The following is a 25,255-nucleotide window of genomic DNA, read 5'->3' on the forward strand; positions in this document are numbered from 1 at the left end:
CTTCTTCTTTTGTTTTTATAGCAGGTTGGCAAGCAACCTTCTGGTGTGCATTACCGCCACCTACTGACATGGAGTGTGGAGCACTTCTAGAGATCACCTTAGCACAGACCTGGGCAGATGAACGTCCGGGGGCCACATGCGGCCCCTTAAGCTTTTCAATCTGAATAATATGAATAACATCATTAAAAGTTCAGTTAAAGTGCCAATGATTGTCACACACACACACACTAGGTGTGGCGAAATTATTCTCTGCATTTGAACCATCACCCTTGATCACCCCCAGGGAGGTGAGGGGAGCAGTGAGCAGCAGCGGTGGCCGCGCCCGGGAATCATTTTGGTGATTCAACCCCCAATTCCAACCCTTGATGCTGAGTGCCAAGCAGGGAGGTAATGGCTCCCATTTTTATATAATAAAATACATGAATAAATCTTATTCATACACTCTTAGTCATACACTCTTATTCATACACTCTTATTCATACACTCTTATTCATACACTCTTATTCATATACTCTTATTCATATAATCTTATTCATATACTCTTATTCATACACTCTTAGTCATCCACTCTTATTCATACACTCGTATTCATGCATTCTTATTCATACACTCTTATTCATACACTCTTATTCATACACTCTTAGTCATACACTCTTATTCATCCACTCTTAGTCATCCACTCTTATTCATACACTCTTAGTCATCCACTCTTATTCATCCACTCGTATTCATACATTCTTATTCATACACTCTTATTCATACACTCTTATTCATACACTCTTATTCATACACTCTTAGTCATACACTCTTATTCATATACTCTTATTCATACACTCTTAGTCATACACTCTTATTCATCCACTCTTATTCAGACACTCTTAGTCATACACTCTTATTCATATACTCTTATTCATACACTCTTAGTCATCCACTCTTATTCATACACTCTTATTCATACACTCTTAGTCATCCACTCTTAGTCATCCACTCTTATTCATACACTCTTAGTCATCCACTCTTATTCATACACTCGTATTCATGCATTCTTATTCATATACTCTTATTCATACACTCTTAGTCATCCACTCTTATTCATACACTCGTATTCATGCATTCTTATTCATACACTCTTATTCATACACTCTTAGTCATACACTCTTATTCATCCACTCTTAGTCATCCACTCTTATTCATACACTCTTAGTCATCCACTCTTATTCATCCACTCGTATTCATACATTCTTATTCATACACTCTTATTCATACACTCTTATTCATACACTCTTATTCATACACTCTTAGTCATACACTCTTATTCATCCACTCGTATTCATACATTCTTATTCATATACTCTTATTCATACACTCTTATTCATATACTCTTATTCATACACTCTTAGTCATACACTCTTATTCATCCACTCTTATTCAGACACTCTTAGTCATACACTCTTAGTCATCCACTCTTATTCATCCACTCGTATTCATACATTCTTATTCATACACTCTTATTCATACACTCTTATTCATACACTCTTATTCATACACTCTTAGTCATACACTCTTATTCATCCACTCGTATTCATACATTCTTATTCATATACTCTTATTCATACACTCTTATTCATACACTCTTATTCATACACTCTTAGTCATACACTCTTATTCATCCACTCGTATTCATACATTCTTATTCATATACTCTTATTCATACACTCTTATTCATATACTCTTATTCATACACTCTTAGTCATACACTCTTATTCATCCACTCTTATTCAGACACTCTTATTCATACACTCTTAGTCATCCACTCTTATTCATCCACTCGTATTCATACATTCTTATTCATACACTCTTATTCATACACTCTTATTCATACACTCTTATTCATACACTCTTAGTCATACACTCTTATTCATCCACTCGTATTCATACATTCTTATTCATATACTCTTATTCATACACTCTTATTCATACACTCTTATTCATACACTCTTAGTCATACACTCTTATTCATCCACTCGTATTCATACATTCTTATTCATATACTCTTATTCATACACTCTTATTCATATACTCTTATTCATACACTCTTAGTCATACACTCTTATTCATACACTCTTATTCATACACTCTTATTCATATACTCTTATTCATACACTCTTAGTCATCCACTCTTATTCATACACTCTTATTCATACACTCTTAGTCATCCACTCTTAGTCATCCACTCTTATTCATACACTCTTAGTCATCCACTCTTATTCATACACTCTTAGTCATCCACTCTTAGTCATCCACTCTTATTCATACACTCTTAGTCATCCACTCTTATTCACACACTCTTAGTCATCCACTTTTATTCATACACTCTTATTCATACACTCTTATTCATATACTCTTATTCATACACTCTTAGTCATCCACTCTTATTCATACACTCTTATTCATACACTCTTATTCATATAATCTTATTCATATACTCTTATTCATACACTCTTAGTCATCCACTCTTATTCATATACTCTTATTCATACACTCTTATTCATACACTCTTATTCATATAATCTTATTCATATACTCTTATTCATACACTCTTATTCATACACTCTTATTCATATAATCTTATTCATATACTCTTATTCATACACTCTTAGTCATCCACTCTTATTCATACACTCGTATTCATGCATTCTTATTCATCCACTCTTATTCATCCACTCTTATTCATACACTCTTAGTCATACACTCTTATTCATACACTCTTAGTCATACACTCTTATTCATCCACTCTTAGTCATCCACTCTTATTCATACACTCTTAGTCATCCACTCTTATTCATCCACTCGTATTCATGCATTCTTATTCATACACTCTTATTCATGCATTCTTATTCATACACTCTTATTCATACACTCTTATTCATACACTCTTATTCATACACTCTTAGTCATACACTCTTATTCATACACTCTTAGTCATACACTCTTATTCATATACTCTTATTCATACACTCTTAGTCATACACTCTTATTCATACACTCTTATTCATACACTCTTATTCATATACTCTTATTCATACACTCTTAGTCATCCACTCTTATTCATACACTCTTATTCATACACTCTTAGTCATCCACTCTTAGTCATCCACTCTTATTCATACACTCTTAGTCATCCACTCTTATTCATACACTCTTAGTCATCCACTCTTAGTCATCCACTCTTATTCATACACTCTTAGTCATCCACTCTTATTCACACACTCTTAGTCATCCACTCTTATTCATACACTCTTATTCATACACTCTTAGTCATCCACTCTTATTCATATACTCTTATTCATCCACTCTTAGTCATCCACTCTTAGTCATACACTCTTAGTCATCCACTCTTAGTCATCCACTCTTAGTCATCCACTCTTATTCATATACTCTTATTCATCCACTCTTATTCATACACTCTTAGTCATCCACTCTTATTCATACACTCTTATTCATATACTCTTATTCATACACTCTTAGTCATCCACTCTTAGTCATCCACTCTTATTCATATACTCTTATTCATCCACTCTTATTCATACACTCTTAGTCATCCACTCTTATTCATACACTCTTATTCATATACTCTTATTCATACACTCTTAGTCATCCACTCTTAGTCATCCACTCTTATTCATACACTCTTAGTCATCCACTCTTATTCATACACTCTTAGTCATCCACTCTTATTCATACACTCTTATTCATATACTCTTATTCATACACTCTTAGTCATCCACTCTTAGTCATCCACTCTTATTCATACACTCTTAGTCATCCACTCTTAGTCATACACTCTTAGTCATCCACTCTTAGTCATCCACTCTTAGTCATCCACTCTTATTCATACACTCTTATTCATACACTCTTAGTCATCCACTCTTAGTCATCCACTCTTATTCATACACTCTTATTCATCCACTCTTAGTCATCCACTCTTATTCATACACTCTTAGTCATCCACTCTTAGTCATCCACTCTTATTCATACACTCTTAGTCATCCACTCTTATTCACACACTCTTAGTCATCCACTCTTATTCATACACTCTTATTCATACACTCTTATTCATATACTCTTATTCATACACTCTTAGTCATCCACTCTTAGTCATACACTCTTAGTCATCCACTCTTAGTCATCCACTCTTAGTCATCCACTCTTATTCATATACTCTTATTCATACACTCTTAGTCATCCACTCTTATTCATACACTCTTAGTCATCCACTCTTATTCATACACTCTTATTCATACACTCTTATTCATATACTCTTATTCATACACTCTTAGTCATCCACTCTTATTCATATACTCTTATTCATACACTCTTAGTCATCCACTCTTAGTCATACACTCTTAGTCATCCACTCTTAGTCATCCACTCTTAGTCATCCACTCTTATTCATACACTCTTATTCATCCACTCTTATTCATCCACTCTTATTCATATACTCTTAGTCATCCACTCTTAGTCATCCACTCTTATTCATATACTCGTATTCATGCATTCTTATTCATACACTCTTATTCATATACTCTTATTCATCCACTCTTAGTCATCCACTCTTAGTCATCCACTCTTATTCATATACTCGTATTCATGCATTCTTATTCATACACTCTTATTCATACACTCTTATTCATACACTCTTATTCATATACTCTTAGTCATCCACTCTTAGTCATCCACTCTTATTCATCCACTCTTATTCATACACTCTTATTCATACACTCTTATTCATATACTCTTAGTCATCCACTCTTAGTCATCCACTCTTATTCATACACTCTTATTCATATACTCTTATTCATCCACTCTTAGTCATCCACTCTTATTCATACACTCTTATTCATATACTCTTATTCATACACTCTTATTCATACACTCTTTCCATCCACTGCGGAGGTGGAGGAAGGCAGTCAGAGTCCAGGGGGAAGATGGGCAGGTGAGGCTCACTGCGGAGACACGGAGGTACTGTGGGAACAGGAGATGACAAGGACAAATAAGGACTAGGCACGAGGGAGACAAAGCGAGCAAAAGAGAGAGACACAGGTGAGGAGCCAGAGACGTGAAGCTTACTGAATCAGGGCTTTGTTCCGGCGTGGAGTAGTCAGTGGAGTGAGCCTTTATGCTGCTGCTTCTCGTCAAGACCAGGTGCGTTGATTGATGATTGCCGCCGGCTGTGGAGGCGCGTGGCCGCGGTCTGCGTGGCGCGTGCGGGGGCGTGTCCTGCGGTGCTTGCAGCGTAGCTTCGAGGAGCTCCTGCCGAGGAGGGAGAAGCAGACGTAACAGTGCCCCCCCTCTTATGCGAGGCTCTCGACGAGCGCCGGAGAGCTCCAGGGTTGACCTGATAGAAGTCCTCCAGGAGGGTGGGGTCAGCAAGGTAAGAGGCCGACACCCAGGATCTATCCTCTGGACCATAACCCTCCCAATGTACCAAAAATACCAGGCCCCTACCTTGCCGACGTTAAGCTTTGTCAGTGTGCCATGTGTTGTACCCAGTTTACCCTAGGGCAGGGGTCGGCAACCCAAAATGTTGAAAGAGCCATATTGGACCAAAAAAACAAAAACAAATCTGTCTGGAGCCGCAAAAAATTAAAAGCCATATTACATGTGTCATGAGATATAAATTTAATTAAGAAGACTTAAAGGAAACTAAATTAGCTCAAATATAGCTGCAAATTAGGCATAATGATGCAATATGTACATATAGCTAGCCTAAATAGCATGTTAGCATCGATTAGCTTGCAGTCATGCAGTGACCAAATATGTCTGATTAGCACTTCACACAAGTCAATAACATCAACAAAACTCACCTTTGTGCACTCATGTACAACGTTAAAAGTGTGGTGGACAAAATGAGACAGAAAAAGAAGTGGCATAAAACACGTCCTAGAAAGTCGGAGAAAGTTATGCATGTAAACAGACTATACGGTGAGTTCAAGGACCGCCAAAATAAGTAGGACAAAACGGCGCTCGCCAAATACTTGAATCAGTGAAGCATGTTTAATATAAACAGTGTGATTTATAACAATTAGGGAGGTTTGTGTCATGTTTGTCCTCCTACAGAAACCATACTAAAACAAAAAAATTGATTTTTTTTTTCCCCCTCATCTTTTTCCATTCTTCATACATTTTTGAAAAATCTCCAGAGAGCCACTAGGGCGGCGCTAAAGAGCCGCATGCGGCTCTAGAGCCGCGGGTTGCCGACCCCCGCCCTAGGGCAACAACGTTAATATATGTTTGATGAAACGTGATTATGTGCATGAGTGTATGTGTGCATATGTACTTGTATATGTACAGTATGTGTATATGTGTGTTTGTACAGTGAATGTATATGTACAGTATGTGTATATGTGTGTTTGAACAGTGAATGTATATGTACAGTATGTGTATACAGTATGTGTGTGCTTGTACAGTGAGTGTATATGTACAGTATGTGTATACAGTATGTGTGTTTGTACAGTGAATGTATATGTACAGTATGTGTATGTGTGTGTTTGTACAGTGAATGTATATGTACAGTATGTGTATACAGTATGTTTGTATAATGAATGTGCGTGTGGATGTACAAACTTTGAGTGTGTAAATATGTACTGTATTTATTTGTATATGTATGTGGGAGCGTAGGTACCTATGTATGTGTGTATGTATGTGTGTGAGTATATGTGAATTTGCATGTACAATACATTTGACTCCCAGTGTGTGCGGGAGCCAGAGTACGGCCCCAGCCTCCCCGAGAACCCATCCCACAAACAGTAGGTGTGGTGCCCAGGGAACCAGGGGCCACCGCCCCCACGCAGCCAAGCCGGACAGCGACAGGAACCCCAGAGCCTGGCCCACCGCGCCGCCCACAAGGGCCAGCAGCAGGCCGCAGACAGACGCACCCGGCAGAGGACAAGGCACGAGAAAAGCAGGGGGCAGCCAGACCCCAAGCCAGCGAGAGACCACACCCCACATGGACAGAAAGGCGGGACGCCCCGCCCGAGGGGCCCGGAGACCCCCCGCAACCGGACGGGAAGACCGCCCCCGCCCCACCGGCAACAGGGCCCCCACGAGCCCCCCCGCCACCCCCGGAGAGCGCGGCGAGGCCAGCCCACCCAAGCCGGCCGCCACAGGACCACCCAGCACGGGGCCACAGGAACCACCCACCCCACCCGCAGGGACCCCAACGATGGAGATGGAACAACCAGCAACCGCCCCGCCGAGTCCCCCCCTGAGGTAGGGGATTAAATAAATAAAATAAATAAATACATAATAATAATAATATTAATAAAATATATTTAAAAAAAATAATAAATAATTAAATCTATTTATAAAAAAAATAAAAAATAAAAAGAATTAAAAGATCACAGACATGCTGACACACAAGCCCTTTAGAAGCATTAAAGATAAGCTGACTCAATTTAAGATATTGAATAGATTGTATTTGACATCTTCTCAGCTGTTTAAAATTAGTGTGGTAGATAGCAAGTTATGTATGAAGTGAGGCAACTCTTGTTCATTTATTGTGGGAATGTCAGAGAATAAAAGAGTTATGGTTGAAAACAACAAAAGAAGCAATCACAGTCCTTAATATAAACATCCCAATGACACTGCAAACTTGTATTCTTGGGGATCTCCATCAATTTAGTAACGTGTCATCAAAGAGTAAAAATGCTTTTCTTTCAATATGCATCATAACAAAAAGGGTAATATTTAAAAAATGGATGGATGTTGATAGTCCAACTCATACTGACTGGTGCACACAAGCTATGGAGATGATATCAGTAGAACAAACTGCATTTAGTTTAGATAATGAGTCATATATTGGAATATGGGATCCATTATTTCAATTTGTTTCAACTATTAAATGAACCAAAATATGACTTATTATATCATTGTGGAAAATATTGGACACAGTGTGTTGTCAAGCTTATGAGATGTGATGCAAGTGTAAGCCACTGTCACACTATTGTTCTTTTCTCATTTTATTTTTTATTCATGTTTTTAATATCAATGAGGGAGTGCTGTTGTCGATGTTCATTTTTGTTTCACTACATTTGGATTGTTCCGTGTCATGTTTGTGTCCTCAATTGCTGTTTACTGTTGTTCTTAGTGTTGCTGGGGCGGCTTTGCTTTTGGAATTGGATTGCATTGTTGTGTATTTTGTTGATCGAATAAAATTCATTATAAAAAAAATCCCAAAAAAATCAAATGTTATCAAAGGTAGATACTTTTTCTTATGCTTTCTGATCTCTGTGTGTGTCCACTACTTGCTGTACATATCCTACCAAGTCACACCTACACTGTTTCAATGTCCATTTCTCTGATGATACAATTGTTGACTGAAGTGTTGATATCAATCAAACCTAACCCCCCCATCCCAGAATGTAAATAATTCAATGTATATACTCTGATGATTATCTTGTGTGATGACTGTATTATGATGATAGTATATATCTGTATCATGACTTGATTTAAGTGGACCCGGACTTTAACAAGTTGAAAAACTTATTGGGGTGTTACCATTTAGTGGTCAATTGTACGGAATATGTACTTCACTGTGCAATCTACTAATAAAAGTCTCAATCAATCAAAATCCTTTTCAGATAGGATTTGTAAAACAAAAAAAACACTCTTGCAGAGGCAAAACTAGACTTCAACTTAAGAGTCAAATATCTTAGTGCCATCTTGCAAAAAAAAAGGTACTTTTTATATGTATCCTCCTTTTTATATGTTCTTCTAACCCATGGGTGTCAAACCCCCTCAGAGGGCTGCATGGAGCAGTTAAATATATCCACATTTGCCTATGCCTTTGATTATTATATTTTTTAGGTACACAGTAAAAAATAAATTACATATATATATATATATATATATATATATATATATATATATATATATATATATATATATATATATATATATATATATATATATATATATATATATATATGATTATTGGGGTCACGATTCAATTCAAAATCGATTTTTCTTCTATTGTACACGATTCTCAATTTAAAAACGATATTTTCCCGATTCAAAAGGATTCTCTATTCATTCAATACAAAGGGATGTCTGGTAATGTTTTTTTTTGCCAATATCCGATATTGTCCAACTCTTAATTACCGATACCAATATCAACCGATACCGATATAAACAGTCGTAGAATAACACATTATTATGCCTAATTTTGTTGTGATGCTGGATGCATTAAACAATGTAACAAGGTTTACCAAAATAAGAGAACAACTTCAACTCCAGTTATGGAAAAAAAATGCCAACATGGCACTGCCATATTTATTATTGAAGTCACAGTGTGTACATTGTACATATTACATATTGTTATGAAGGTGTCTGTTACTACATGATATATATACTTGCAGTGTGTACATATTACATATTACATATTGTTATGAAGGTGTCTGTTACTACATGATATATATACTTGCAGTGTGTATATTGTACATATTACATATTGTTATGAAGGTGTCTGTTACTACATGATATATATACTTGCAGTGTGTATATTGTACATATTACATATTGTTATGAAGGTGTCTGTTACTACATGATATATATACTTGCAGTGTGTATATTGTACATATTACATATTGTTATGAAGGTGTCTGTTACTACATTATATATATACTTGCAGTGTGTACATTGTACATATTACATATTGTTATGAAGGTGTCTGTTACTACATGATATATATACTTGCAGTGTGTATATTGTACATATTACATATTGTTATGAAGGTGTCTGTTACTACATGATATATATACTTGCAGTGTGTATATTGTACATATTACATATTGTTATGAAGGTGTCTGTTACTACATGATATATATATACTTGCAGTGTGTATAGTGTACATATTACATATTGTTATGAAGGTGTCTGTTACTACATGATATATATACTTGCAGTGTGTATATTGTACATATTACATATTGTTATGAAGGTGTCTGTTACTACATGATATATATACTTGCAGTGTGTATATTGTACATATTACATATTGTTATGAAGGTGTCTGTTACTACATGATATATATACTTGCAGTGTGTATATTGTACATATTACATATTGTTATGAAGGTGTCTGTTACTACATGATATATATACTTGCAGTGTGTATATTGTACATATTACATATTGTTATGAAGGTGTCTGTTACTACATGATATATATACTTGCAGTGTGTACATATTACATATTGTTATGAAGGTGTCTGTTACTACATGATATATATACTTGCAGTGTGTATATTGTACATATTACATATTGTTATGAAGGTGTCTGTTACTACATGATATATATACTTGCAGTGTGTATATTGTACATATTACATTTTGTTATGGAGGTGTCTGTTACTACATGATATATATACTTGCAGTGTGTACATTGTACATATTACATATTGTTATGAAGGTGTCTGTTACTACATGATATATATACTTGCAGTGTGTACATATTACATATTGTTATGAAGGTGTCTGTTACTACATGATATATATACTTGCAGTGTGTATATTGTACATATTACATATTGTTATGAAGGTGTCTGTTACTACATGATATATATACTTGCAGTGTGTATATTGTACATATTACATTTTGTTATGGAGGTGTCTGTTACTACATGATATATATACTTGCAGTGTGTATATTGTACATATTACATATTGTTATGAAGGTGTCTGTTACTACATGATATATATACTTGCAGTGTGTGTATATTGTACATATTACATATTGTTATGAAGGTGTCTGTTACTACATGATATATATACTTGCAGTGTGTATATTGTACATATTACATATTGTTATGAAGGTGTCTGTTACTACATGATATATATACTTGCAGTGTGTATATTGTACATATTACATATTGTTATGAAGGTGTCTGTTACTACATGATATATATACTTGCAGTGTGTACATTGTACATATTACATATTGTTATGAAGGTGTCTGTTACTACATGATATATATACTTGCAGTGTGTATATTGTACATATTACATATTGTTATGAAGGTGTCTGTTACTACATGATATATATACTTGCAGTGTGTACATATTACATATTGTCAAGTCCAAGTACAGAGCAGCATGTAGAGCACACTCCAGGCCTGAAGGGGCAACAGTGAGAGCTGAGGGCTGAACATCTCCACCTGCTTTGATTGAATTCACCTGTTCACCTGCTCAGAGCACATGCTTCAACATGTTTGAGCGTCCCTCCTTTTGACATGCTGCTAAGAGGAAGGAAGACAGCTCCTGTGTGGACTCAGAAGACGCAACTGGTGAGGAAAGCGAGGGAAAGAAGTGCTTGTTTTGTACTGAGGAGAATGTTTCAAGAAGATCATTTCACTGATGTTTACTAAATTGTTTAGGTTGACTGAAAGTACATTTAAAAAGTTATCAGACAGGCTTCTCTACTCCCGAGTGATGCAAAGTTTTGGTGAGTGACTACAGCTTTATTTCCATGTATACATTTGCTCGATAACCTATATCTCTCTTTGTAGCAACTTAGCACAACAGCTAGCGATAGCTCCTCGGCTAAAATCTCGCGTTTTAAACATTCATGTTCGCGTCAAATTTGGGCGATTACTATTGCATTATAATTATACAACATGTTTTTAAATATCCCCTTCATGTTCCCCTTTACTTTTAGGTAAGCTAGTTTTTAGACAACACACTCATAAAATATTCTAACATAACAAAACGTGACGTCACAGAATGCCGTCAAAAAGGGGACGTTGTCTTTGCGCATGCGCGGACCCTGACGTATAATTACTATTACTATAGTGAAGTTTTCCATGGATGGATATTTATTAGTAACCAGCGAAAATGTATATTATACACAGAGGTCACAACATCAGAACTATATATACATATTTATATTTATGTGTATATATATATGTGTGTATGTATATATATGTATATATACCTGTATATACAGCATAGTTTCTTGTCAAACTTGTTTTTTTATATTATACAATATTACACATCCATCCGGTAGAACAAAACATGTCAATAAAGAAAATAAAAGCAAATACAAAGAGCATTTAAAAAATATGATAATATTTAAAAAAAAAAATAAAAGGTTAGAAAACTTTAATAAAGATATCTATTTAAGGGTTTTTGTAATAGTTTTCCCAGATTTAATTGATAATTTGAAACCGTTTAGCCAATTAGAAAATGTTTTTACTTTCAGAAATCAACATTTATACATAACAATTTTTGCTTTTAGCCAAATGTTGACAAACATGTATATGTTACTATCATTTACACAATAAAATAGATACAATTTGACGTGTGTGTGTGTACACCACTTCAGGAAAAACAACTTTGCTCTCCAAGTACCACCATAATGACCAACATTGAAATACAGTTGTGTAGTGGCCATAAGTATTCATTGAATATTTTTGGCCACAGTTTGAACAGTAACACTGTTTGCATATTTATGTCATTCTTTGTAGTTAGAGAATCACTGGCTTAGGGAATTGTGTAATACTATCATGAGGTGATTGTACATTAAAATGCACTGTAACATGTGGTCCTAAATAAAGAGTGTTCTAGTACATGTGTATGATTGTGCTGCGTTTCTCTCTCTAGGATTACCTGCTAGTCCAGGAGCCAAAGGTGGACCTGGAGTTAAAGTAAGCACTATTCAATCAAACTTTTTACATTATGCACTTCACTTTTAACCACTTTTTCTCTTGCTAGGACGAGCCTGGTCCCAGAGGTCATGCCGGCATGTCCGGTGACCCTTGACCTTTGGTAAGTACCTAAACAAATCCAGTGCTTATCGATTAGACTGTTTTTCTACTGCACACCTGAAATGACTTATTACTATAGGGCGAGCCTGGGGTTCCTGGTCCCAAGGTAAATACTTTAGTCAATAACACGGACTCCAGGTACTCACCTCATACGTGTAACTGCAGGGAGACCGAGGTCAGCGCGGTCCAGTGGCTCCACAAGGAATAGTGGGAAAGACTGTGTTGAAAGTACAATACTTATTCATTGTTCTCATATATGACAGGGAAGCAAAGGAGAGAGAGGAGCGATGGGCGTTCCAGGTGCTCAAGGTCTGAGTGGAACCAAAGGAGACAAGGTATGTGGTGAAAGAGTCCACCAGGGGGCAGTGTTTACTCAGGAGTTAAATACAAGTCATGCAGGATGAAATATTTCTGTCCTTGTAGTGCTTCAGTACTTGGGATTTATTCTGAAGATAGTATATTTCATCAGTATTTATCAATACTTAGCATTTCTTGTAAAGATAGTATAACATGTGTTTCTGTCCTGGTAGTACATCATTATGCTGTCTTTTAAAGTTGGTATATTAGAAGTATTTCTGTCCTTGTAGTGTAGTACATTAATACATACACTTTCTTGGAAATATAGCATGTTTCTATCCTTGTACTGTAGTACATCAATACTGCTAAATATAGTATATACATATGTATTTACACTTTCATCTAAAGATAGTATATTATAGAAGTAATTGTGTCCTTGTACTGTAATACATCAATACATACTTTCTTGTAAAGGTAGTACTGCCCCTCTGTCACTAGGTGTCCCCCAGGGTTGGGTGCTTGGTCCACTTCTCTTCATTGTACATGCTCCCCCTCGGTAACATCATCCGCCGCCATCACCTCCAATTCCACTGCTACACAGATGATGTCCAGCTACATCTCCACAAAATCTCTCCACCCTGACCGACTGCCTCACTGAAATCAAATCATGGCTGCACTCCAACTTCCTCAAACTCAACTGACAAATCTGACATGCTCATCGTGGGCCCCAAATCCCTCACCAAAACTGCTCACAACTCTACTCTGTCCCCATCCACTCACATCCGCAACCTCGGAGTCATTCTGGACAATAAGCTCTCTTTTCAACACCGGGTCAACCACATCACAAGAACTGCTTTCTTCCACCTCCAAAATATTGCCCGTCTCCGTCCATCCTTCTCTGCCGCTGAAACCCTGATCCATGCCTTCATCACCTCCACACTTGACTACTGTAACGGCATCCTCTACGACTCATCTTGCAAAATTCTCAAAGTCCAATACGTTCAAAACTCTGCCGCCCGCCTGCTCAGCCACACCCGCTCCCGTGAGCACATCACCCCAGTCCTCCAGAAACTCCACTGGCTCCCCAGTCCTCACCGGATCCACTTTAAATCCTCCTCCTCACCCACAAAGCCCTCCACAAGCAGGCCCCCTGCTACCTCACCAACCTGCTTCACCTCCATACCTTCACGCAGCCTCCGCTCCTCTGATGCCAACCTGCTCTCCCCACCATGCAGAACCAAGCTTCGGACCTGGGGTGACAGCTTTCTCCATCGCTGCTCCCACCCTCTGGAACACTCTTCCCAAACCCATCCGTGACCAGTGTTGGGTTAGTTACTGAAAACCAGTAACTAGTTACTTTATTTCAAAAGTAACTCAGTTACTTACACCAAAAAGTAATGCGTTACTGTGAAAAGTAACTATTTAATTAGTTCTATTTTTCTTTCTTTTTTTTAAAGCTCCCATTAATGCCCTTTTAGCCTTCATTTCAGTACTGTTATTGCACTGGAGAATACAATTTGTTGATCAACTTGACTTTTTGATTGATTGAAACTTTTATTAGATTGCACAGTACATATTCCGTACAATTGACCACTAAATGGTAACACCCCAATAAGTTTTTCAACTTGTTTAAGTCCACGTTAATCAATTCATGGCATGCATTTTTATCTTCCTTTTAACAGAATTAATGAAAAACAGTGCAACATCAAAAGACACTTCTCCTTTCTTTAAACTTGGACCAATGACCAATAATAAAAAGCAAGTTAAAGTGCAACATAAGAAGGCACATCATCTTCCTTGAAACATAGGTAGTGAAATAAAGCCTGACATCTGGAGTGATGCTGCTGTCTTCCACACTTGGAGTCATGGATTGTACAATCCTTGTTTTCAGTGGCAGGATCATTGACACAGATGGTGAAGTTTCAGTGCTCAGTAGAGATGGAACAGTTCTGAGGGGTTTAAGCACCTGGAGGACCTCCTCTGCCACTCTCACATCATCAGACAGGTTGATGATGTCTGACATTTGTCTTCAGGGTGTTGTGGGTCAATGCAGAGTATATAGCTGCCTGCTGCTCCAACATATCACAAATTGATTAACGTGGACTTAAACAAGTTGAAAAACTTATTGGGGTGTTACCATTTAGTGGTCAATTGACCACTGATGGATGGAATATGTACTGTACTGTGCAATCTACTAAAGTCTCCATCAATCAAAATCATACTTGAGCAGAGTAGACTTCTTTTATTTTTCTGTTTTTCGGCTCATCTTTCAGGCTCTCTGTCCTTTCCTCTCCCGCTCAGCATCTGCTGCAAAGCTTGACTTGAAATGTACGGAACGTGGATCAGCTGCAGACCAACCAAGAGCTCTCCCAGCTAAAAAAAAGGTATGACGACTTGAGTGGGCTGATAATTGTTTCATTTGTAACTTGTAATTTTGTAGCTTACCTTAACTGACACTTGTGTTTCATCTCCGCTACTCACTCCGCCGCTCCCTGCGCTGCGATTCACTCTCCAAACAGAAATACTTTTAATTTCAGTTAAGGTAAGATACAAGTTACAAATGAGAGTTTATTATCAGCCCACTCAAGTAGTCATACCTTTTTCTCAGCTGGGAGAGCTCATGTTGGGTGTGCAGCTGATCCACTGCAAGAGATTGCTTAAACTTAACAACAATATTGTAATGTCAGATTGTAGAATCTACCTTCCTTACATTTCAGTTCAACATTGCGAATCTTAGCTTTGACCTTTTTTTTTTCTCCGCGCAGGTGACCCTGACCGCACGGTAGGTGTCCCTGACCGCATAGTGGGTGTCCCTGACCCCCTGCAGCCGTTCTTGCAGCCTTCTTTTGTCCGCTCGCAGAGACTCTTCCTGCCTCCTGTACTCCGCCATGTCTCTGGTGTCCTCCATCACCTCTTGCTGGAGCCGTGTAACGTCCTGTTGAACACAAGTAAATCCACACAGCAATCATACTGTATATATGGCAAGATAACTGCAGGATATTTCTGTGTAACAGAGGAGTGACTAACTCATGAATGTGTGAAAATATTTCCCTGTCTTATTCTTTTATTTCTGATTTAGAACATGACACTGAGTTAGTGTGTTTTTTGGACACAATATTTTGGCATTAAATGCCACACATTCTGCTGCATGTGTGCCTGCTTACCTTTTCTAAGGAAGACTTTAAACATGGAAGTTGTTCAACATTAAAAATGACAAAATCACTTCAAGTATGGTTTTATCTTCCTATGTCAACAGTGTTACTTTTCAAACTGGAGTGTTACTGTGGCCTAAAATATGTGTGTGTATACAAACCCCGTTTCCACACTCTTAAAAGGAATGTGTTGGAAATCAACACATGTTTTGTGTAATGATTTCAACAAATGTGTTAAATCACAGGATTTTCCTGAGGGTAAGTAACACAGACATTCTACACAACATTGTGTCATGAGCTTTGACAATCAGTGTCAAGTTCCACTTATTGACTCCGTAAAGGACACCAGGACAACTCGGATTTCCAATTGATCAACTTTATTTATCCAACTTTTTGGCTTTGTTGGTTTCTTTTCTGTTGATCTTCATTCAATCAGGTTGTTAACCTTCGAACACAAGTGTTAACAATGGAAAAACAATATATGTACAGGTATTTACAAAAAGGTTCAAATTCAACTGACTCAAACAGGTATTATTTTTAAAGTTAAATTTGCAAACTTTTAAATACCATTGTTTAAACTTTTAAATTATCTAACATTACTTTTCAAAAGGACTCTAGACACTTAGATTAAATGCATGTGAATGCACTGTCAAATTAACCAGTTTCAGTAAAATGAAACAAGTAAATCAGAAAAGTAGTTTTAGTCACTTTAAAGAAGTCAAAATTAATTGATCATTTAATTTAATCAATCAATCGTTTAATTACTTAATCGTTCACTCAATTAATCATTTAACTAATCATGCAATTAAGTAATCAATCATGTAAATTCATTACCATGATGGAACTGAGTAAATCCACCAAACGGAGTAAAGGTAAGTAAAAGGTAAGTATAATTAGCTTAATTAATAAGGTAGCTTAATTAGTAAGGTAAGTATAATTAGCTTAACTTTAAGCAAAAGTTTTAACATTTTTATCCTTCAACTTTGCTTTTATCTTTATTACTTTTAACTTTGAACCATAATCTTTGACTTTTTATCCCTTTAAATTGAGCTTATTTAACAATTCAATTAACTCAAGCTTTTTAATTATCAAACAGTAAGAAAATACCCAGATGCAATCAATGCTCAAGGTTGGAGTAAATTTGCTGTGGTTCAAACTAAAAACAATTTAAGACAGGTAAGTAAACCAACATGTCAAGGTGAGTTTTAACAAATAAGCATTTCAGCATATTGCAAAGTGGGTATATTCACCGACCATTGGTGTGTTGGAAGTCTTTTAAAGATGGATCTTGTAGATTTTTGCGTCTTGCCGCTCTGCTTGCTTGCATGAAATGAGACAGAACCACCATTCCTTAACAGCTGCCTTGAATCAGCCAATTGGTGGCCATCTTGACCTTGGTGTTCTGGGAAATGTAGTTCTTTCTGGTACTTCACCAAGGAGTAAGATTAAGGAGGAGACAGCTCCTTACTTCCAGGGCAGGGACACTTTATTCACACTGAGTTTCAACTCCACACCTCCCACTTGGCCCTCATGGTTTTCAAAACCCAATGGGGTCACACAGGTCCTTCTTTCCTTTGTTCTTCAATGGGAATTAGAATGATGAGGCGTCTGACATCCCTATGCAGGATTGTTGCTGGGATTTGATGTCTGAGCCTCTTGGTTTTCGTGGTCGGTTTTTCTTTGTCGCTTGTCTTCTTGATGGGGACAGGATAGCTGGGAAAGGTCCTCACAAGCACGTCTCTTACGATGCCTTTGCTGTCCGTATTGGCTCTGACTACTCTGGCCAGCTTGTACTGTCCTCTCAGGGCATTTTGGTCAGCCAACCAGACCACATCTCCGACAGAAACATTTCGCTCTTTGGTGTGCCATTTGTTTCTTATGAAGAGGTTGGGTCCAGCTAGTTGGCTCCATTTCTTCCAGAATTTGGTGACTTCAGCTTGAATTACTTGCAGTCTTTTATAAGGATAGCGATCAAACTGGAAGTCTCCAGGATCTCCCTTAGGGTTGGCACGCCCTAGGAGCAGAGAGTTCGGGGTGATGTATTCCACACAGTCTTCCCTGCTTTGAGTTCTTGCATCGATTGGTCGCTCATTTGCAAGGTTGGCAGCCATGTAGAGGAAGGTTTGAAATTCACCCCAGGTGAAGACACCATCTCCGCCGACATTGGTCAGGGCCCGTTTGACCACTCTGACAGCCGCTTCTGCAGCACCATTTCTGTGGGGAGAATCCGCAGGGTGGATCTTCCAGGACCATTCTGTTCCATGGTTGGCAGCCATGTCTTCGACTTGAGACTTGTCCAGTCGGTCAAGGAATGTGTACAGCTGTTCCAGAGCAGGTTTGGCGCCCACAAAATTTGTGCCGGGGTCTGACCAGAGCTTCCTGGGATGTCCTCTGAGTGACGTGAACCTCTGATAGGCGAGGAGGAAGCCTTGGGATGACTGGTCACTCACTAGTTCAGTGTGTATGGCACGGGAGGCCATGCAACTGAAGACGATTCCCCACACTTTCAGTCTGGTTCTTTTCTTGACTTCATCCTTCACTTCATAAGGGCCGAATAGGTCCATGGTTGTGAATTCAAAAGGAGCAGCTGGGGTGGTTCGCTCTGGAGGTAAGTCTGCCATGATTTGTTGACACTTCTTTGCTCTGTTCTTTCTGCAAACTATGCAGCTGTCAACTACTTTCTTGGCAATTCTCCGGCCCTTTATTATCCACGCTGTCTTCCTCATCCGTAGAAGGGTTCCTGCTACCCCCTCGTGGTTAGCGTCATGGGATTCTTGTGCCAGCAATGTTGACACCCATGCTTCAAATGGCAAGACTGGCACGGCTGTCTCATCTTCGTTAAATATCTGGATCCTCCCTGCACAAACGAGGAGTCCAGTTTTCACATCTTTGAATACTGCCAATCTGCTCAGAGTAGTGACTGGGAATGTTACACCTTCTTGAGCTGCGAGGAAGACGTCTTCACGTGCACCTTCTAGTTCAGTGCCAGCCAATCCAGCCTGCTTGGGTGTTGCCTCCCACTTTGGTTGTCCTGGGTTCGACCTCCTCTTCAGCCACTGCTCGGCAGCTCGTCGTGTCCAGGCAACAACTCTGATCAGTTTTGTCAGGCTACTGAACCTTTTTACAACCACAAGATGTTTCACCCAGCTAGTGGGTTTTCTTCTTGGCATAATAGGTTTCGATTCTTCACAGGGACTTTCCTTTTCCGGAGTGGCCAGTGGGTCTTCTTTTTGCCGACTCATCTTAGCTTGAGCTCTGGTCAGTGCAGCAGAGAATGCCTTTCTTTGAAGCTTGTTTACACTCTCCCTGGCCTGGGCTGCAACTTCTCCAGCTGACTGAATAGGCCACTCCTCCACTGGCCACTTCAGGAACTCTGGTCCGTTTTGCCATGTGGATTCCTCATTTAAGTCTTTGGGATTGCCTCCTCCTGTTATTAAGTCAGCAATGTTCAGATCTCCTCTGGTCCACCACCAGTCTTGCACTGGCCCGGACATCTGGATTTCGCCCACTCTGTTGGCGAAGAAGGTTTGGTATCCGTACGATTCTCGTTGGATGGCCCCGAGGACTGTTTGACTGTCCAGTAGGTGGAACCATTTCTCAATCTTCATACGGGCATGTTTCTCCACGTACTTCCGAATTCTGGCAGCAAAGACTGCGCCACAGATTTCTGCTTTTACAGCATCTCCCTTTTGGTCCAGGGGTGTCAGTTTGGCCTTTGCTTCCACGAATCGAACTTCAGTTCCGTGACTTGTCTCCCATCTGACGTACATCACAGCACCATAGGTTTTGTCACTTCCGTCAGAAAATGTGATGCCGTAGGGTTTCCCTTTCCAGTCGGGCGGTGTGAGGCTCCTGTGGAATTTCACCTGTCCAAGCTGGGCATATTCCTCGAAGAGCTGTATGGCTTCTTCCCTGAGTCTTTCTGAAAGAGGTTGATCCCAGGTTTCTTGGGTCAGCTTGCCACCCCCTCCTTCTTGGAATGCTTTACGGACGAGAATTGCTCCCTTCTGCTTGACCGGTGCAACTAGGCCGATTGGGTCGTACAGTGCAGCAACTTGGCTTAGGAGAGCTCTCCTCGTCAGTGGGTTAGGCGTTTCAGCTCTCACCTCCTCTTCAAGAAGATCTTTGCCAACTCTCATCTTTTTCTTCCTATTGGAAAAGTTAACCGCCGTCAGTATGTACAGTTTGTCTTTGTCCACCTGGTAGCCGATGCCCAGGGCTTTGTTCTCTCCTTCTCTTATTTGGTTTGGAAGAATCAAGGTGTTTCCTTGCTCTGGCTTTAGGACATCCGCTTCAGTTTCTTTCCTCCCACTTTGCCCTGACCTGACCCATGGTTTGAGGAAGAAGCCTCCAGCCTTTAGGACCTCTTCAACTCCAGCTGTGATTTGGTCAAGTCTGTTCAGGTCATTGTGGGAGGTCAACAGGTCATCCACGTAGCTGTCTTCTTCAATGACTCTGCGTTCATCCTGCAGGTGAGTGAAGTTGGGCAGACTTGCAGTTTCCCTCATGGCCAATTGAGCAATGCAGCCAGCAGGTTTGTCGCCCATATTGACTCTGGTGACGGCATACTCACTGATTTCCTCTTCTGGGCTGTCTCTCCACAGGAACCTGTGCAGATGCATCTCTCGCTCTTCCAACCAGACAGAGTTATACATCTTTCTGATGTCGCCCAGAGCTGCGTTCACTCCTTCTCTGAATCGGAGCAGGACAGCTCTGATGGGGTTGAGAACATCTGGTCCTTTTAGGAGAAGATCATTCATGCTCACTCCGTTGTATTTTTGGCTGCTGTTCCAGACAATACGAACTGGTGTAGTCACTGAATGGGGATTTGGCGCCACCAAGTGGCTGACATACCAAACTGGTCCTTTCCACTTCTCCATGACTTCATTGGTGAGTTTTATGGCTGCGCCTCTTTGGACCATTTCATGGATCTGGGTGGAATATGCAACTTTCCAGTCTGGGTCTTTGCTCAGTTGCTTTTCCATTCTCAAGAAGCAAGCTTGGACTGCTCTTTTGTTGTTGGGGAGAGAGGCTGGATTTTCAGTCCAGGGATATTTGGCATCCCAGTGTGGAGTTGAGGAGTGAGAGTCCTCCATCTTGTAGGTGAGTCCTCCTTTAATGATCTCAAACTCCCTCTCCTCCGCCAGGGTCATGTCCTTTCCTCCTGGAGGACAGTTTCCACACCGGCAGCTTCCACATTTCGGCTCACATGCAGCTCCGATGCTGTCCCAGTGCCACCAATCAAGAAATTCACGGTTACTGGCAGATGTAGTTGCGTGGGCCACATCGTCCTGCTGTAGCCGGCCTGGCTCAGACGCTGGGACTGTGATCTCTTGGTATCGGACAGCAGCGGTTCTCATGGAGCGGGCAAAGTGGGTTCTTGACTCATATGCTGCCACCTCCACTTCTTCGAGCAAGTCAGGGTGTGCTCCACCGACTGTTTTGCCCAGGGGGCTCTCCCATAGGACAAGGTCACCGATGACTTTTAGTCTTTGGGGTGCGAGTCGTCCCTCGCGATGGCTTATGAGGAGCTCGACTACCTCTGGTCTTTCTAACTCCTCAAGCTGGACATCTGGGAAGAAGCTTTTCAACTTTTCGGGTTCAGTTGCTTGATGGACCTTTGCAATTTGCTCCAGGCCATAGCAGACCAGTTGATGTGCTCGCTCAGTCCCCTTGGGAGTCTTGACTCGGACCTTCAGGAGGTACCTTTTCGTCCTGACTTTCATTGTCATGCCTCCAACTCCATGTACGACCAGCGCTATGTCTTCACTTCTCAGGCCAAGTCTTTCGGCAGCTTTGTGAGTGATGTAATTTGTGTCGGATGCCAGGTCTATAAGTGTGCCAATCTTCTGACCTGCGTTAGCTGTGACCATCATCAACATCATCATCACTGGTAACTCAGCCAGCCCAGTTTCCTTCAGCAGTTCAGACTGGCCCGCTGATTTGAGAGTCATTGAGGCTCGGTTTGAGAATGCCTTTCTGCCCTTCACTGCCAGTTCTGGGGCAAGTTGTGACAAGAAGGCCTCCTGTTCCTCAGTGAATTTACCTTTTCCTTCTTTTCCTCCTTTTGCACCTTTGCTTCCTTCTCTTCTGGCCTCTGCTGTTGGGCATAGGAAGTAGTGGTGGTCAGGTGTGCCGCTTGCCCTTTTGCAGTCTTGGTTTCCGCATAGGAAGGTGTCTCTGCAGTAGCCACCTGCGTCGTGATACCCAAGACACTTCCTGCACGCTCCCAGCTTCTTCAGGGCCATTTTCTTCTCATGTAGCTTCAAGCCTTTAAACTTCTTGCAAAAGTAGATCTTGTTGGTGTGCCCACCACCACCACAAATGCCACAGACCTCGTCACCATCTTTACTCGTAGCCCTGGTAGATGCAAACTTTCTTTCTGGCTTCTTCCTGTCTGCTTCTTCCGCTTTGTCCACCAGCTTTAGTTGCTCGAGTCGTTCCAGTATTTCCTCCTGGCTCTTTAGGAACTTTAGGAGCATATCAAAATGGTTGTCTGGGGTTACACGGTTGGTGGGCTCAACCATATACATCAGCCAGTCTCTTTTTATGAAATCTGGTAACTTGCTTTCAATCGACCTGATGACGAGGGGGTTTCTGATGGCTCCAGAGTTTCCTAGCTCCGTCAGGTCAGCCAGGGCCTTCTCCACAGCTTGTATTAGGTCAATGACCTTCCTGGGCTGGTTCCCCTTGACTTGTGCCATCTTGTCCAGCGCTTCCAAGATTTCGACTGTGATCGTTGATTTGTTGCCGTACCTGTTTTCGAGGACCCTGAAGATATCTGTTGCTGTGGTGTAGGTGGACAGTCTTAGTTCCTTGGCAATGGAATCACTGACGCTCTCCAACAGCTGGATCTTCTTTACCTCTGGTGATCCAGTCGGCTCCCCTTGTTTCTGGAGGCTCTCCCAATCCTTCTTCCACCTGTGAAAGTCTATTTTGCTCCCATGGAAGACTGGTAGGGATGTAGGCTTTATCCTCACAATGGGATGTGTTGGTTGGCCAGGTCGTCCTCCTGCACCTTGATCAGCCAGCCTCCTGGATGTGGCGAATTCAGCTTTCCTCAACTTGAGCCTGTAGTGAGCTGCTTTCACTTGTGTTAGTTTGTCATCCATCTCGTCCTTTAAGTGCTGAGGGATCCATTTCTCCCAATGGGCCATGGTATGGATGGTAACACTCACCGTCTCATTCAGCAGGGTGAGGTAAACGTCATAGCCTTCCACGTTGTTGCTTTCAACTGCTACATTTTCAGCCCTTTGAATGGCGTCCTCTGCCTCGGAAATCGCTGCCTTCAGCTCAGTCTTCCCGTATCTTCCCCACAGGTTGGTCTGGACAATGTCCTCGATTTCTGCCATCTTATCTTCGGCATCTTTTATAGTTGCTCGGATGTCATCCTCCTGCTGTTTCTCGAGCTCCCCATCTGGGTCATCCTTCTTGACGTCAGCCTCCAGGCCAATCTTGAAGTCCTCGTTGGCATCCAGCAGTGATGTGAAACGGTCGGCAAACTTGGCAAACTCCTCTTTTAGTTCGGATTGCAGCATGGTGCCTGCTCCTCTGGAGATCAGGTTGGCCACTCTGGTCAGGTTCCTCTTGGCTGTCGTCCTCTCCTGCTTGAGGATCACGGCAGTCTTCCCCAATACCTCTTCGGCCATCTTTATCCCGTTTTCTCCGGCGTCCACAGCTCCCCTGGGTCTTGAGGCCTTTGATCTTCACTGTCCAGGGCTGGTCCGTGGTTAACAACTGTCAAGTTCCACTTATTGACTCCGTAAAGGACACCAGGACAACTCGGATTTCCAATTGATCAACTTTATTTATCCAACTTTTTGGCTTTGTTGGTTTCTTTTCTGTTGATCTTCATTCAATCAGGTTGTTAACCTTCGAACACAAGTGTTAACAATGGAAAAACAATATATGTACAGGTATTTACAAAAAGGTTCAAATTCAACTGACTCAAACAGGTATTATTTTTAAAGTTAAATTTGCAAACTTTTAAATACCATTGTTTAAACTTTTAAATTATCTAACATTACTTTTCAAAAGGACTCTAGACACTTAGATTAAATGCATGTGAATGCACTGTCAAATTAACCAGTTTCAGTAAAATGAAACAAGTAAATCAGAAAAGTAGTTTTAGTCACTTTAAAGAAGTCAAAATTAATTGATCATTTAATTTAATCAATCAATCGTTTAATTACTTAATCGTTCACTCAATTAATCATTTAACTAATCATGCAATTAAGTAATCAATCATGTAAATTCATTACCATGATGGAACTGAGTAAATCCACCAAACGGAGTAAAGGTAAGTAAAAGGTAAGTATAATTAGCTTAATTAATAAGGTAGCTTAATTAGTAAGGTAAGTATAAAGGTAAGTATAATTAGCTTAACTTTAAGCAAAAGTTTTAACATTTTTATCCTTCAACTTTGCTTTTATCTTTATTACTTTTAACTTTGAACCATAATCTTTGACTTTTTATCCCTTTAAATTGAGCTTATTTAACAATTCAATTAACTCAAGCTTTTTAATTATCAAACAGTAAGAAAATACCCAGATGCAATCAATGCTCAAGGTTGGAGTAAATTTGCTGTGGTTCAAACTAAAAACAATTTAAGACAGGTAAGTAAACCAACATGTCAAGGTGAGTTTTAACAAATAAGCATTTCAGCATATTGCAAAGTGGGTATATTCACCGACCATTGGTGTGTTGGAAGTCTTTTAAAGATGGATCTTGTAGATTTTTGCGTCTTGCCGCTCTGCTTGCTTGCATGAAATGAGACAGCACCACCATTCCTTAACAGCTGCCTTGAATCAGCCAATTGGTGGCCATCTTGACCTTGGTGTTCTGGGAAATGTAGTTCTTTCTGGTACTTCACCAAGGAGTAAGATTAAGGAGGAGACAGCTCCTTACTTCCAGGGCAGGGACACTTTATTCACACTGAGTTTCAACTCCACAATCAGCTGGGTGGCCATAGAGTTGGGGACAAAA

General features: G+C 40.0%; 2 protein-coding genes across 4 annotated transcripts; one reads left to right on the forward strand and one right to left on the reverse strand.

Annotated features, from left to right (window-relative positions):
• The first annotated feature begins 11,272 nt into the window (after positions 1–11,272).
• LOC133645291 (uncharacterized) lies at positions 11,273–16,324 on the forward strand. Of its 3 annotated transcripts, XR_009824958.1 has the most exons (7): positions 11,296–11,342; positions 11,433–11,500; positions 12,658–12,701; positions 12,769–12,822; positions 13,085–13,156; positions 13,617–14,445; positions 15,884–16,324. XR_009824958.1 is itself a non-coding variant. In XM_062040173.1 (4 exons), exon 3 carries the CDS (start codon positions 13,830–13,832, stop codon positions 14,433–14,435), a length of 606 nt encoding a protein of 201 aa, XP_061896157.1. In that variant the 5' UTR covers positions 12,913–12,927; positions 13,085–13,156; positions 13,617–13,829; the 3' UTR covers positions 14,436–14,445; positions 15,884–16,324. The 3 variants fall into 3 exon arrangements, 1 of the variants encoding a protein (XP_061896157.1); XR_009824959.1 differs by lacking the exon at positions 13,617–14,445 and having other exon boundaries at positions 11,273–11,342; positions 15,905–16,324; XM_062040173.1 differs by lacking the exons at positions 11,296–11,342; positions 11,433–11,500; positions 12,658–12,701; positions 12,769–12,822 and adding an exon at positions 12,913–12,927.
• A 1,445-nt stretch (positions 16,325–17,769) lies between these two features.
• LOC133645296 (uncharacterized) lies at positions 17,770–25,011 on the reverse strand. The gene is made up of 4 exons (XM_062040177.1): positions 24,964–25,011; positions 20,924–24,142; positions 19,206–20,878; positions 17,770–19,127 (listed from the first exon to the last, which is right to left on the reverse strand). Exons 2-4 carry the CDS (start codon positions 23,917–23,919, stop codon positions 17,824–17,826), a joined length of 5,973 nt encoding a protein of 1,990 aa, XP_061896161.1. The 5' UTR covers positions 23,920–24,142; positions 24,964–25,011; the 3' UTR covers positions 17,770–17,823.
• Positions 25,012–25,255: the final 244 nt, after the last annotated feature.

The sequence above is a fragment of the Entelurus aequoreus genome, unplaced genomic scaffold (assembly GCF_033978785.1).
Source record: "Entelurus aequoreus isolate RoL-2023_Sb unplaced genomic scaffold, RoL_Eaeq_v1.1 HiC_scaffold_32, whole genome shotgun sequence".
Classification (NCBI taxonomy): domain Eukaryota; kingdom Metazoa; phylum Chordata; class Actinopteri; order Syngnathiformes; family Syngnathidae; genus Entelurus; species Entelurus aequoreus.

Coding starts and splice junctions, on each gene's coding strand:
- LOC133645291 (XM_062040173.1), top strand. CDS start 13,830: ATGCTCATCGTGGGCCCCAAATCCCTCACCAAAACTGCTCACAACTCT.
- LOC133645296 (XM_062040177.1), bottom strand. CDS start 23,919: ATGGCCGAAGAGGTATTGGGGAAGACTGCCGTGATCCTCAAGCAGGAG. Junction 20,879..20,923: donor CTGGGCGACATCAGAAAGAT/GTATAACTCTGT, acceptor GCATCTGCACAG/GTTCCTGTGGAGAGACAGCC. Junction 19,128..19,205: donor CTTCCTCGCAGCTCAAGAAG/GTGTAACATTCC, acceptor TCGTTTGTGCAG/GGAGGATCCAGATATTTAAC.